We start from the raw sequence: 13,745 nt of genomic DNA on the forward strand, positions 1-13,745 counted from the left end.
CACAGCTAACGAATGAAAAACATGGAACACAGAGACCTTTTATTTGATCGAAGAAAAGGCATTCATAAGAACACTAAAATCAGGACGAAAGATTATTTCCATCTAGGGCCTCTGTCTGAAACCTTGAGTGGGTTTGATTTTCCCGGATTTTACATCACTCACACTGTCACACCCGTGTCCCATCAACGTAAGGTTAATTTGTTTCCGGATTCTAGTTGTAATATGTAGCATTTTTAAACGGGGAAAAGAGGCTCATCTGTGGAGCCTTGAGTCGCTGATGCTAGTTAATCGGGCGATGATTGAAGATGTTGTATATTCGAAGTCTACAATATGTTTAGTCGAAACTTTTCTTCAATAGGTTTAAACAGGAAAACATTCACTAGAGCTCCTTCAAACTGAAAATGAGACACGTTACGTCACTGAGGTGGAACTGACGTGTTTCATGACGGGATAGGATTAATCGTGCGCCCAGCTCTGATATCCTTCCTTCTCTGCTATCCGTATCAACGATTTCGGAGCTAAACATGTTATGTTGATCTGGACTAAACACACCAAAGAGCAGATGGAATAGGTATTCTTTAAAATTGCAGTTACTCAATCGATCAAGTGATATTTTTTAAACTGTCCAGATTCTTGGGGTTAAAAAAGGCGGGACGTTCAAAACGAGATATTTAGAAAATGTCAGACATTTCTTTACCTACTACCCTTGGAAGAGAATAATCCAAAGGAAAACCTGGATCTATGAGTAGATGTGACAATCCCAAAAAATATTGTGCTGAAATTTTACAAGCGTGAAATCTTGGGACAATTTTGCTCTCGTCCTACTTTTTCACCGAAACATTCTTAGCCTAACTTTCGGTCATAATTATTTTTAATTACGGAAAACTATTTTAACCGGACGCAGTTGTATCCTATTCCTTGTCAAGTGGTCGAATTAAGGAACAAACGAACCTATGGTCTGTGGAGGTCTCGCGGGGTAACAACACAACAATGCAATACTTTATTTATTGTGAAAAACTGATAGTTAGCTTAAAAGTAACTGTGTTATTACACCCGAACACGAGCGAGTCCAGTAGTAAAAGTTTTTATTTTATCATTACTTTTGAGGTTTTGAATAATCTTCTCAGTGTTCGGATTGCGTGAATTGCAGTTCTTGAGTTGTTTTAACTATAAAGATATTTTAACACTGTACCTTCCGGTTATACATTAACGTAGAACGATTTCCAGCTTAGTCGTGTTTCCTGTCGGAAATTACGATAATCGGAAGTAGACGGAGACAGTAATTTCAAAGCTATTTTAAATCTAAGATCATTGTGTAGTATAAATAAATGATCGGCCTCTTAATTTTAGATTAGATCAAGTTGAAGGCAACTGAAAAACAGAAAAAACTTTAGAAGACAGCAGTTTTTAGTTTCTATCACCGGCGGTTCAGTAATAGTAAGCAGACGTGAGGCCTCCAAGTCATGCACTTTTCACCCTTTCCAGTGACCGCTCAGAAGAAAGATGAACTCGCCCGCTCCGACGTGGAGTTCATAAAGAAGGTCGCCTGCCCTAATTTGCTCAGTACAAGCCCATTTGCTATAGAGCATATTGTAAATTATCAGGATGTGGCCGGTTTTCCACGACTAACAGGTAAAGGTTTTGATGATGCAGTATGCTCGATGCCGAGACCCATTGTTGCTCCAGTTCCTTACAATCCGCCGCCATTGATGTACCCCTGTGCTAGCTTTGGCCCCCCATTGCACGCGCAAATAAACTGGACGAGTATTGGCATGGGGAAAGAAACTGTCGCCTGGATGCCCAACATTAATTCTATGACCCATCAGTTCTTCCCTGGTAAGTGTAAATCCTCGCTGTACTTGTTTAGTTTGTGTTGAACTCTTATTTAACTACCTTCATTCCTTCACAACTGTTTTTAAAAGTTGAATGAGGTGCCTAGTTGTAGCAAAGACTAGGCATAATCTTAAGTAAAACCTCAGGTACACAGGTTGCAATGTCGCTCCTGACTTGCTGAACTCGCTTGCCATACGAAAAACTATCACGTAAAACGTAAATCAGTGTTCAGTATACTCTTTGGGTTTTGTATGGCGTAAGGGAGACAATGTATACGTCTGCCACGCTTTTATTTATCTATCGACTTTTTCCGCATTTCAATTTACCACTGGCCAACAAATGTCATTTGCTCCAAATCAGTTGTCTCGGAGAAATACGGCTTTGCAGTTTTATCTCTGACTACGTTCATTTTTATAAATTTTAGTGACGCGTTTTTTTTCTGTAATTTCGTAAGCTTTCCAGTTTATCGTAAAACGTTTGGAATACGCAGCTTTAATCCAAAGAGAAGGATTAGAAGAAGGCTAAGTGTGCTCAGCTTTTTTCATGTAACAATGAATGCTTGCATTTCATTTTACTTTCTAACCGACTCTTTCAATTAACTCAGAGAAGTGTGTAAACTTTCCCCTAGTTGTCAAAGGGCTTTCTTCACCCTTTTAGTTCTCTTAAAGTGGTATCACGATTTAGTGAGTTGAGCTTTGCTTAGTACTGAGAGGAAACAAACTTAATTTTTTGGCTTCAGTTCTCTTCAGCCATGAAGGCGACTTCTTTATACCAGTGTTAGAATACATGTATGCTTCAGATCACCCTATGACAACTTAGTCCCTGTCTCACTGAACTTTATCGTTTTCTCAATTAATTTGTGCTTACATTCCCTTGTATCTCTTGTCAAGGTTATCCGCCATACACGACCCTTCAGAGACGAAGAAGACTTTCTGCAAAAAAGAAAAAGCGAGCACTGTTTTCACAACACCAAATTGACACCATGGAAAACGAATTCACGAGGCATCGCTACATCACGGAGAGTAAACGTGCTGAACTCTCCTCACAGCTGGACCTTACAGAAACACAAGTTAAAACATGGTTCCAAAACAGACGAACCAAGTGGAAAAAAGAACTGAAGGGCAAAAGATCTGAAACACGCCCTGAGCGGCAAAGAACTATTGCGGAGGAAAGCTCTTCACATATTGAACTGTGCTTGGAGTAAATGTGATGTTTACCTTTTTCATTATAATTACTTGATAGAAAAAATAAAGAAAGAAAAAAGCTACCCTTTAATTTGGCGCCTGCCAAAGTGCGCACGCTAGACGTACGATCGTACTGGGCAAATTCTGATAAAGAGAGATAGACCCAGGTCGTGACTCCAGTTACTTAATAACCCTGGTCGGGTTCCCGAAGTAACGACGACTCCACACGCTCTCCCCCTGAAAGTAACGATCTCAAGCAAAACGTGACACTTTGCAAAGACGGTACGAGAGCCGGTAAATAATTACTTCTCTTTCGATCTGTAATGAAAGTGCCAGGTAAAATAATGTATTCTGTGAATTTATTGGAAAAATCACCTTATGCATGCTGTTATACGTTACACGTTCAACTTACCCAATAATTAAGAAATTATTAAGTATGGAAGTCTGTGAGGACCTATTAAAAGGGTATGGTTTGGTTTAAATAGGCTTCTAGCTTCTAGCTTTGCGAAGTATTGGTCCTGGCTGCACCTGGCCCACACACAAAATTGCTAAAAGTACTTCGAGAAAAGAAACGCGCCTTCATAAAACTCACTGGGGTACTCCCAGAAAGGCATAGTTCTTTGCGTACAATTTCTAAACGAAGCTGCCGTTAGGTAATCGCGGCACAGTGGAATCTACAAAATTCACTGCCTTTGTTACCTCCGCCCTTTTTGTTTTCACAGCATGTTACATGAGCCAGGTGTGGCCGTGTGAATGATATAAAGCGTGAAACCAAACCGGCGCTAAATATGTGAAAACACTAATGCGTGAACAGGAAATAAGAAGCTGTTTGTTGTGTCTGATTAATCTCATGATTATTTCATGCTGATTGTAGCTCTAGAAATCGAAACTATTTCAAACTAAGGAGATCTAATTATGGATATTCTAAGGGGCCTCAAAGACTACAAATAAACCAGGAGCGTTTACAATTTGAATGCGAAAGACTAAGAAAAAACTGAAAGCTGAACTGAAAACCGGGTTCTTTTGATAAATTGTCTCACTGGTATTACCGCAGTCTCGCAAGCCGGCAACCCAGGGTGAAGATTGATCTTTTGGTAACTGTTAACAACGTATCAGTAAAACAAAGTATAGAATTGTAATAGATTTTGCTAGAGCTACTTGAATTAAAATTTGGACTGAAACTACGCCACAGTAGTGGAGTTGGATTAGCCCAAGTGACGCATTTCCATCTTTAAATTTACGAGGGCGGCCTTCCTTTTCAAGTATCCCTGAAAGGATCTAAATTGTTGTGCCCGTCTCGACGTTCAAAAATAGCAGAAGAAAAGGGAGTCTGAATAGTTTGCTGTTGTGGGCGATCAAATAGCTTGTCAACAGCCAAGACAATTATGGTCTTTACTAATGTTGGTCGATTTCACTGATCTAAACACCGCATGTTTTCTTCAAAACTAATTTGGGAAAACTGTTCAAACGGGACGCTGCTGGGAGAACTAAGATTAAGGAGTTTCCGCTGTGTTAACATATGGCCAATTAACTCATTATTACTGTGAACACACCCGAGTATGTCCAAGCTTAAATTACTTCCCTGCTGTTATAAACTACGATAGTAGCGGATAGCTTCAAAATAAGCTATAAAATAAGTTAGCACTCCAAAGAGTCCTGCTGATGATTTATTCCTTGATTTCTTACCTACTGCCTGAATTTCAGAACTTGCGTCTTAGATGTTCTTCCACCCAAATTTCCGGTGAAATCGTTCGCAGCTCAGTTGCGCTTGTCTAACCTCTGAAATTCGGATATGATAACCGGAAGTAAAAGAGGATAGACACTTCCAGCTTATCCCTAAGCTAGCAAGTAGAGTTAAGAAAACTTGAATACCGTGGCTTACCACGGAATGCTAACTTTACGTAAGAAATAAACTATAAAGAATGGTATCTTAATAGTTATTATTCGTGCATAAACAGCTTCACGCCATTGATTGATGTGATAATTGGATTAATAACACTTGAGTGCGCAGGCGCGAAGCCTCCGACATATTTAGAGAACATTGACAGGGTGAAAAGAGCACGACTCGGACCGCCCAGCCAAAAGCTGAACTCGATCGCTGCGACATGGAATTCACCAAGATGGTCTCTTGCTCCGATTCGCTCAGCACAAGCCCGTTTTCCATAAAAAATATTCTAAATTATCAGTGCGAAAAGGATGTGGCCGGTTTTCCACAACTAACAGGTAAAGGTTTTGATGATGCAGTATGCTCGATGCCGAGACCTATTGTTGCTCCAGTTCCTTACAATCCGCCGCCATTGATGTACCCTTGTGCTAGCTTTGGCCCGCCATTGCACGCGCCAATAAACTGGACGAGTTTTGGCATGGGAAAAGAAACTGTCGCCTGGACGCCCTGCACTTCTTTTATGACGCATCAATTCTTCCCTGGTAAGTGCAAATCACTACTGCACTTGTTTGGCGGTTGTTTTGAATATGATCGCTTCTCCAAGCACCTTCATTCCTTCCTAATTGTGTTAAGTGTATGTTTAACCTTGTTGAATGAGTGATTTAGAGACAGCAAGCCATAAACAGGATCCGAAGTGAGACTTCAGGTAGACATGTTACAATTTCGATCACTCACCGAAGTAGGTTTCTTAGAGAAAGATGCATTCCATACGTCACTGTGGACTTACTTGTTTGTAAAACGCAATCAACGTGCTTTGTAGCTTACGATACTGGGGACAAAATACCCGCTAAGTTTTAAATATAAAGTTTTTCGGCGATTTAATGCCGGCACTCGATCTGCAATTTCCTTCAGTTTCGAGGGATCCGAAATCGACCCCGACTGCGTTTGTTTCTTCACAAACTGTTGGAGATCTTGTTGCATGAGCATTGAGCCATGATTTTTTCCAACATTTTTGCCTAAAGTTTTACAAGATTTCCTGTTTCCTGTAATGAAACATTTAATCATCGAGGAAAGTTGTGATTTGTTCGTTTTAGTGACCTTATACCAGCGCTAGCTTTAATTGTAAGAGAAATTAGAAGGGGGACAGGAAAGAGATTAATGTGCCCGTTGTTTTGTTTCAACAAGCAGCTCTTATATTTCTCTGTACTCAAGCAAGTGACACCTACAGAGAAAAGAGTGCTTCCCATTTGTAAGAAAGATTAAAATTATAACACAGGACAGTACATTTCGACAACTGTTAGTAAACAGAATCGTTTTATCCGGCTGTAGAAATTAAAAAGCTTAGGTTCAGAACACAAGGTCCTTGGACAACAACATATTTGAACAAACATATGTATGAAGTGAGCTGCTTTGTTACTGAGAAAATGCGTTTTGTTAAAACTCAGTTTCTCACAGTGGACTGGTTGGTTAAGTCTTTTTTCTCAAAATCGCTGCAATAAGGAGTAGCAAGCAAAGGGAACACTGCGAACACTGCAGTGGTAGAGTTTCCAAACAGCCTCAACACCGTTTGATCAACTGTCCTTGGCGTTCTCGGATGTTAAATTGTCCTATTAAAACAGAACTGAATTCAGTTCAAGTATTAACTCTTACAATTTTCCATTTAAAATGAAGAAAATGACAACCTGTAATGAAAGTTATAAAATATCCTTTTGATGAAACGCCTCTCTGTGTTTAGTCACTGTATTTATATTTCTGGTTTGATCACTTACTTATAAATTATTTAGCACAATTACAATTTCTTTTATCTCTTGCTTAGGGTGTGCACCATACACGCGCCTTCAAAGACGAAGAAAACCTTCAACAAAGAGGAAAAAACGGCCACTGTTTTCTCAACAGCAAGTTCAAACTATGGAACAAGAGTTCTTGAAGAATCGCTACATCACTGAGAACAAGCGCGCTGAACTCGCCTCACAGCTGGACCTTACAGAAACACAAGTTAAAACATGGTTCCAAAACAGACGAACCAAGTGGAGAAAAGAACTGAAGGACAACGGAGGAACCATAGATTCTGATACACACCAAGAACTGCAAAGTTTGCAAGGAGCCATGCCAGAAAAAAGCTCTTCACAGATTAAACTGTGCTTGCAGTACATTTGATGTTTGCAGATGGAATGCAGTCATAGCTCTGTCAGTTTGATCTGCTCCAAGCGAAAGTGCTTCAGCAGACTAGGAGACTATGTTTATAACACTGTTTACTGGTGCTATCAAGACTGGACTATTGAGCCCTTGTAGCTAGTAAACAGAACAGGGTCGATTTGTAACAATCATTTACATTTATCATGACGTGGCTGCTATAACTGTTAAGCAATGCTCCTGGGTCTTTGATTGTTACAACGCCATGGCGTTTTCTGATCAGCTCAAGGTTTACTCCGAACAACAGAAGAGTACTTCAGCTGTTTGCTTCGTTTTTTAATTGTTTTGAACTTCTGTTTATAATGATAACAACGAAAGTAATCGAAGATCATGACAAAATACCGAACGGATGAACCATACTGATCAGTGAAACATAGAAACGTTCTTCGAGTGAAATCATTCAAAACTAAGCTGCCATGTCCTGGGTGTTGGATAAACAAACACATTAGCTAGTTTACGTCCTCAATTTTCTATGATATTTGATGCGTTTTATTTCTCCCGCCTCTTTCGCTGAAGCATTCAATGTTACCTTCCCAGTTTCGTTCATGCCGTCGAAGTTCGGACTTTGAAATTGTTTTTGTCAAAGAGCCTTTCTATATTTTATCATCCGTATAGCCGGATGTCCATTTAAATCAGTTTGTGCAGAGCTATGTAGTATAATCATTTTGTTACGTAATCCTTTTTATTACTATGGTGCCACAAAGAATTGGGGAGTTATGCCATGTTAGTTACCGATTCGAGTCACTGAAAGAAAGTGGGAGCGAATTCTTGTGCTGTCAATGATCAGTTGTATAATTCAGAAAAATATGTCTTCATATGAATACGCTTCCTTCTTTTGCGTTTTGGTGTCAGTCCAAGTATTCTGATTTGAATCAACATCGTTCAAGAGTTGATGACAAACAAACTTTGTTATTTGTTCACACTAAATGTATAAACCAGGGATTATTTTTACTCAGAGGACATCGCTGGTCGATTTTACCTTCTTAATCCAGACACAAACTGCTTTTTTGCTTTTGCAACGTTTCATGTCAGATACTAATAACGTTCATAAGAAAGCTTGACTGTTGTTATGTTCCTTGCATGTCTCCAACAAACATGAGTTATGCAAGTGTTTTGATCAACACGGAGAAAATCGGTTAGTTTCAATCTGTTGATCGTGTCTGTTTGGGAAACTTTGACAGAAGCCGTGTCAGAAAAATAAACTGCTAATTGTTCTACCCTTAATCAGTCCATTTTCTCAGTAATGTTTCTTCAACTGAAGCCGAATTACAGTTTTCTAGGATATAAAGTTTTGTGAAAACGCTAAAAGTTTTTACTGACCTAGATCCTAAATGTTACACCAAAGCGCAGGGGAACTGGTTCAGATTAAGCTTACCGACGACTCAAACCGGGACCTAGATCTACATCAATTTTCACTTCGGTTAACTCCAAATGTATTTGGCATACCGTATTGTACTTGAGCTGCAGTCTTTCAGCTTTGGATCAAATACAGCGTATCCACCAGAGATGAGTCTGTCAATCGTCTCCATTCCCAGTCCTTCAAGCAAATCGCTCATTTTTTGTCATCAGCAGTGCAACCTTTCACAGAGTTCGGCATATTTCGAGTGCAAATCTTGTTAAAAGACTCCAGGCTAGCTGCCTTCCTCTAAAGTTTAACTTGGTCTCTCCAAAACTCTTTGCAAACCCATGGTCTGAGAAATTTCAGGAGATGTGAAGTTTTCAATCAAAACGGATCGGAAGGGATGTGGTCGATCACGTTCCTCTTCTGGCACGTGAAAATTTTGATGATACAAATGCTCGAAACCAAGACCTGTTGTTACCCACAACCCTACAATGTACCCTATTGATGTACCCTAGTGCAAGTCTTGTCCCGCTAATGAACGCGCCTAAAACTGGATGAGTATTAGTATTGGGAAGGGAACTTCGAGCAAATTTTATGATGCATCTAAAAGTATTCCCTGGTAAGTGTGAAGTGTTACCGAACTTGTTTAGTTTGTTTTGAATATTATGGCCCCTTGGACTACCTTCAGTTCTTTCTGACCATCCAAAGTGGATACTTAACTTTGCTGAATGACGCGGTATAGTGACGATCAAGCCGTAAGCATGATCTCAGTAAAGACGGTACAGTCAAGTGCTGTGAACATTCATGATGTATGTACGGTCATTTATCATGACCTTTCATTCGTTGTCCTGGATGCATACTTCACTATTTAGTACAGTCCTCTACACGCGCAAGAATTAATGTAATTGCGTATGTTTAAGAAATAACCTTGAAATACAATAAACTAACCAAAAACGCCATTGTACAACTGATACCGTCCTTGTTGATACTTGTATCCGAAGCTGTACTTCTTTTTGACGTTTGTGAAAGATTCGGGTTGTGTAGAGCTATTTAATGAACGCTAGGTTTCGAATAGCTATTTGAAAAAACCTTTATTTTCGTTTTCTTTTTACCAAGGGTATGCTGGCACCATATACAATCCTACAGAGACGACGGAGGCTTTCGTCAAAGAAGATGAAAAGCGTTCACTGTTTTTCATAACAACAAGTTCAAACGGCCATGGAAATCGAATTCACAGAGGAACGCCCAATCGTGGAGAGCGAGGTGTGCCAAGATCTCTTCAGTCAGAGCTGGACCGTTCAGAAACGCAAGTAGAATATGGTTCAGTACAACAGATGAAGCAAGAAAAGAAGGCAACTACAGTTTCTGAAACGCGCCAAGAACTGCAAGGTCTGCAAGGAGCCATCCCAGAAAAGAAGCTCTTCGCAGATCATGAACTGTTGTTGGATTTGACGTTTGCAGATGGCGACAGTGGGGTCGTCGATAGCTGTCAATTTCATTTCCTCCAAGCCCAAGCACTTTAACTGACTTTAAAATTTTCACGGAAGATGTGTTTATGACACAAGCAAGCGGGATATGATATTCACAGCGAACTGATCCGTACGGAACCTATCAGTGCCAGTATTGAGAGTGAACGATCAGATTATGGGCGGTTTGTTACCATTATTTTAAACTGAATGGTATTCGATTGTTCCCCTCATACCCAGCATTTTTAATGAGTATCGGAATGTAGCGAAAACACTTCAACTTAAAATATAATGTAGAGGTATTGCTGGTCGGCCGAGTTGTCTTTGGTAAAACAGATATACTGATAAACTGCTCCGCTGTTTGGCTTCTTGAAAAACTAAATATGTTGGGGTTGGTAAACTGACTTGAAAATGTTTTTGTACCTTGTCCGCTTTTGACAGTCGCAACTCCAAGTGTTTCACAAACTGTCAGTGAACTCACGAATTCAGTGCATTGGGGGATTCATTGCAGCGAAGAACTGTTTACAAAACTGAAATATCTTGTTGGTTAAGTCAGTAGACCACAAGAGAGTCTTGTTAACAGCATATGCCAGTGAAAATCTTACTCTGGAGATTTACGAGTTTAAAGTGAATGGGAATTTAAAACACACTACGGTGAGGGAGTTCTTGTTGGTTAGTAGAAAAACAAGAAGTGCAATGAGAAAGAGCGACTGAGTGAGATTATCGGCAAATGTCTGTTTTCAAAGGTACTTTAACTTTACTGAAGGTATCTCAGGAACTTTCTGGTGAAAGTAAGCACCAGATCAGGCCCAACTTCCCCTTTCTGGGCGTTTCCTCTGTTGATATGTGCTTGTCGAAAAACGGAAAGCGCAAAAAGCATTATTCCGACATTTACAATGCCTTCAAAGGCCATGCTCTTGCGCTCAAATCATGGTACTGCAAAAACTTTTTGTCACCAAAATCCAATCATTCAGATACTACTAAAGGAAAGCAAGAAGAAAATCGTGGTTGCAGGCCGAGACATTGTACACTGAAGATATACTATAGCTAGAACTTCGGGACAACTTTCGGGTGAAGGCAACATTGTTCTAATTATTAATGGCATAATTCCTTTTAATCTAATTGTTTTATTCATTGGTAAGTATTTAAGGATGTGCACGCACGCTTTAGCCGTTTGGCGCCTACGAAGGAGTTAAAAACTGACATGCGATATTCTTGTTGACTTCTGATCGGAACAGGAAAGATAAATTGTGTTAGCGACCACACGCATCCGTTACTCGTAAACTAATATATTTGGGTGTTAAACTATAGCCTCATTAGTGACATTAGTGCCATTAGATGCAATAACAGGCAACAGTTCAAGTCCAAGCGAAACTGAACCGAAAACAGGTTTAACCCAGTCAGTTGTTTGTCTTGAAAGGAAGTAATCGATATACTACTTGGGCCACCCCTAGAGAACAGACAGAATTAGGCTTTTTTTATTTATTGTTTTTTTATATTTATCACGAAAGACGCGGGACGCGGGTCGCAGTCAACGATTTTTGTACGTAATCTAGATAAAACGTTTTTCTTAAAAAAAATGGTAGTTTTTGATTAAATTGAATGAGTTCCCAAAATAAACCCCGTTTAGAGTTGTTTAAAGGAGCTCCTCCTGGTGAAAATATCCTTGGATGTAGCAAGCAAGGCAGCTGTGTCCCATTCTCCCCCTCCTCTCTGACTCCACGATACTTATGCAGAAAAATACCCGGAGTAGGTGATAAGAGAGACCTAACAAGCAGAGGAAATACCAGGCTTTATCTAAAAACCCTTGAAAACCGCAAAGGTTTTGTAAACAAATCGACATTTGCAACGGTGATTTCTTTATGGGCTGGTGTTCAAAAGAAACACATTCCTTTTTTTAAGCTGATCTCCTTTAGTGACAACACGTTTTCATTTTTTAATATTCATTGATTTTGGCAGCGCATTTAAAATCACTATTATCATTGTCATTTCCTCAGTCATCATTAATCATTTTTTTTTCTTAAATCAACGCGCTTTTCCCCCACTTAGCTGTCTCCTCTATAGTGTTTTTGATTCCCTTTTCAAGTGAACCATTTGAGTCTTACAAACACATTGTGTTTGAGAGAAAATTGTAGATAACTGGGGTCCTGACCTCACAATTCACATTATCTATTTAAATATTCAACGTCTTGAGAAGACGTTCAATGTGAAAACTAAGAAAAGTGAGCGACCTAATATCCACGAAATTATCAGTCCAGAAAGAAAAAGGTTTTGAAAAGAAATTGGATCACGGAAATACCTCCAAACCAATGCCTGATTCTCCTTTGAAGATAATCATCACGTGCTGTGCCGAAGAGTAATTGGTGAACGCCTCAAACCGCAAGATTCATCGCACAGACTGTTATCTGTGTTGCGGCCTGTAGCGCTATAGCACAATTGGCATCCCGCCACGGATTAAGCAAGAATGCGTTTCTCTGATAGGCACAGTGTGATAGCTAGACCTGATACCTATCTGTGATTTACTGGCTTCAATTTTTCTCACTTTCTAAGGATTGACATGGATTTGACAACTTGTACCTTGGCGAATACATGCGTGCGGCATGGTATCATTCATCAGCGGACACTGCAGTACCTACCGCACACTAAACATCCGGGGGAGACTTTCAGAGAACAGTGAGGAGGTGCTCGTAGTACCTTTCCGGAGTAAACTTTCGGGGTTCGTCACTACTTAGGGTATTGCAAACTCCAATTCCCATCGTTAGGGTTATCTTGGTACCTTTTTAATAGCGTAAAAGATTAGGGGAAACGCAAACCACCTTGTCCGAATTGATATCTCTTAGTATTGAAAATTACTTTGACCCGCACCCACAGAAAACGAGCCGTACCTTTGAAGTGTTCTTTTTCTAAGTTCCCTCAACATACTTCAGACACTTTTACTTAGAGTACTCGGCTCTCCTCCTCCCTCTGGCTCCATAGAAAGCGTTTTGTGCCTTCCAGAAGTGCTCAGCCCCAGAGAGTGATTTCCTCAGAGGGGAAAAGATTTTTGGCTAAGGACTAACAATAGATATTGGCTCCTGATTTTAACATACCACTTTTCATATTATCGCAGACTCTATCGCAGACGATCTCAAAATTCTGCCATCAAGAGCCATTATGGAAATAGACGTCTGCGATCGTGAGATTACGATCGTGAAAGGCCAATTCCGCTGTCCAAAAATTTAGCAAGGAAAAGGGATCATTTTGTTTTGCGAATGTTTGTGATCCTTGGCTTTGCGAACATATGGAAACATTGCACTTAACGATCATCTGTGATAGATCGTTTGCAAGATAATTTCCAGGCTTCAGCTTTTCATCTTGATCCGAGTGGCACACCAGATATGAGAATTCCTCGGAGTCTCATTCTGGACCATTTATTTTTATATGTGGGTGCTGGTGGAATTTGAGTGAGGAGGCAGGGGAACGAGGGAATCTAATCATTACCAGCAGTAGCAGGTGCAAGTTTACGTTATGAGAAAACAATTTTATTTTGCGCCATAATGTTCATGGATGTGATCTCGAAGAGCGTAGCTCCCGGGAAAAAATGTGAGCTTTGTCTTCATATTAGCCTTCAAATATTTTCGTTGGAAGCCCACAAAGAATATATGTTGACTGACAGCGCAAACGGTGCGAGTATTGATAAGGTGTTGACATTTAAGTGTTCTGTCACCGCTTTCAACGAGTATCGTAAGGCGTCTATTAAGCCCACCCTGGGAGGAGGGCTTATTTCAGGCCTCAGGACAGGAGGGAGGCTGAATAAAGAAGGGGGTTGGGGTGGGGTAATTTGAGTTTTCAGTTTTGAACAA

At 40.1% G+C, this 13,745-nt stretch overlaps 3 protein-coding genes across 3 annotated transcripts; all 3 read left to right on the forward strand.

Annotated features, from left to right (window-relative positions):
• Positions 1–1,378: 1,378 nt before the first annotated feature.
• LOC146488624 (T-cell leukemia homeobox protein 1-like) lies at positions 1,379–3,397 on the forward strand. Its single transcript, XM_085116775.1, has 2 exons — positions 1,379–1,836; positions 2,724–3,397. Exons 1-2 carry the CDS (start codon positions 1,464–1,466, stop codon positions 3,035–3,037), a joined length of 687 nt encoding a protein of 228 aa, XP_084972901.1. The 5' UTR covers positions 1,379–1,463; the 3' UTR covers positions 3,038–3,397.
• A 1,674-nt stretch (positions 3,398–5,071) lies between these two features.
• On the forward strand, positions 5,072–8,156 carry LOC146488625 (uncharacterized). Its single transcript, XM_085116787.1, has 2 exons — positions 5,072–5,444; positions 6,719–8,156. Exons 1-2 carry the CDS (start codon positions 5,123–5,125, stop codon positions 7,057–7,059), a joined length of 663 nt encoding a protein of 220 aa, XP_084972913.1. The 5' UTR covers positions 5,072–5,122; the 3' UTR covers positions 7,060–8,156.
• Positions 8,157–8,465: 309 nt separating this feature from the next.
• On the forward strand, positions 8,466–11,413 carry LOC146488626 (uncharacterized). Its single transcript, XM_085116799.1, has 2 exons — positions 8,466–9,056; positions 9,554–11,413. Exons 1-2 carry the CDS (start codon positions 9,032–9,034, stop codon positions 9,958–9,960), a joined length of 432 nt encoding a protein of 143 aa, XP_084972925.1. The 5' UTR covers positions 8,466–9,031; the 3' UTR covers positions 9,961–11,413.
• Positions 11,414–13,745: the final 2,332 nt, after the last annotated feature.

The sequence above is a fragment of the Pavona decussata genome, unplaced genomic scaffold (genome assembly GCF_977016875.1).
Source record: "Pavona decussata unplaced genomic scaffold, jaPavDecu1.1 SCAFFOLD_9, whole genome shotgun sequence".
Lineage (NCBI taxonomy): Eukaryota > Metazoa > Cnidaria > Anthozoa > Scleractinia > Agariciidae > Pavona > Pavona decussata.

Coding starts and splice junctions, on each gene's coding strand:
- LOC146488626 (XM_085116799.1), top strand. CDS start 9,032: ATGATGCATCTAAAAGTATTCCCTG. Junction 9,057..9,553: donor GCATCTAAAAGTATTCCCTG/GTAAGTGTGAAG, acceptor CTTTTTACCAAG/GGTATGCTGGCACCATATAC.
- LOC146488625 (XM_085116787.1), top strand. CDS start 5,123: ATGGAATTCACCAAGATGGTCTCTTGCTCCGATTCGCTCAGCACAAGC. Junction 5,445..6,718: donor GACGCATCAATTCTTCCCTG/GTAAGTGCAAAT, acceptor TCTCTTGCTTAG/GGTGTGCACCATACACGCGC.
- LOC146488624 (XM_085116775.1), top strand. CDS start 1,464: ATGCACTTTTCACCCTTTCCAGTGACCGCTCAGAAGAAAGATGAACTC. Junction 1,837..2,723: donor GACCCATCAGTTCTTCCCTG/GTAAGTGTAAAT, acceptor TCTCTTGTCAAG/GTTATCCGCCATACACGACC.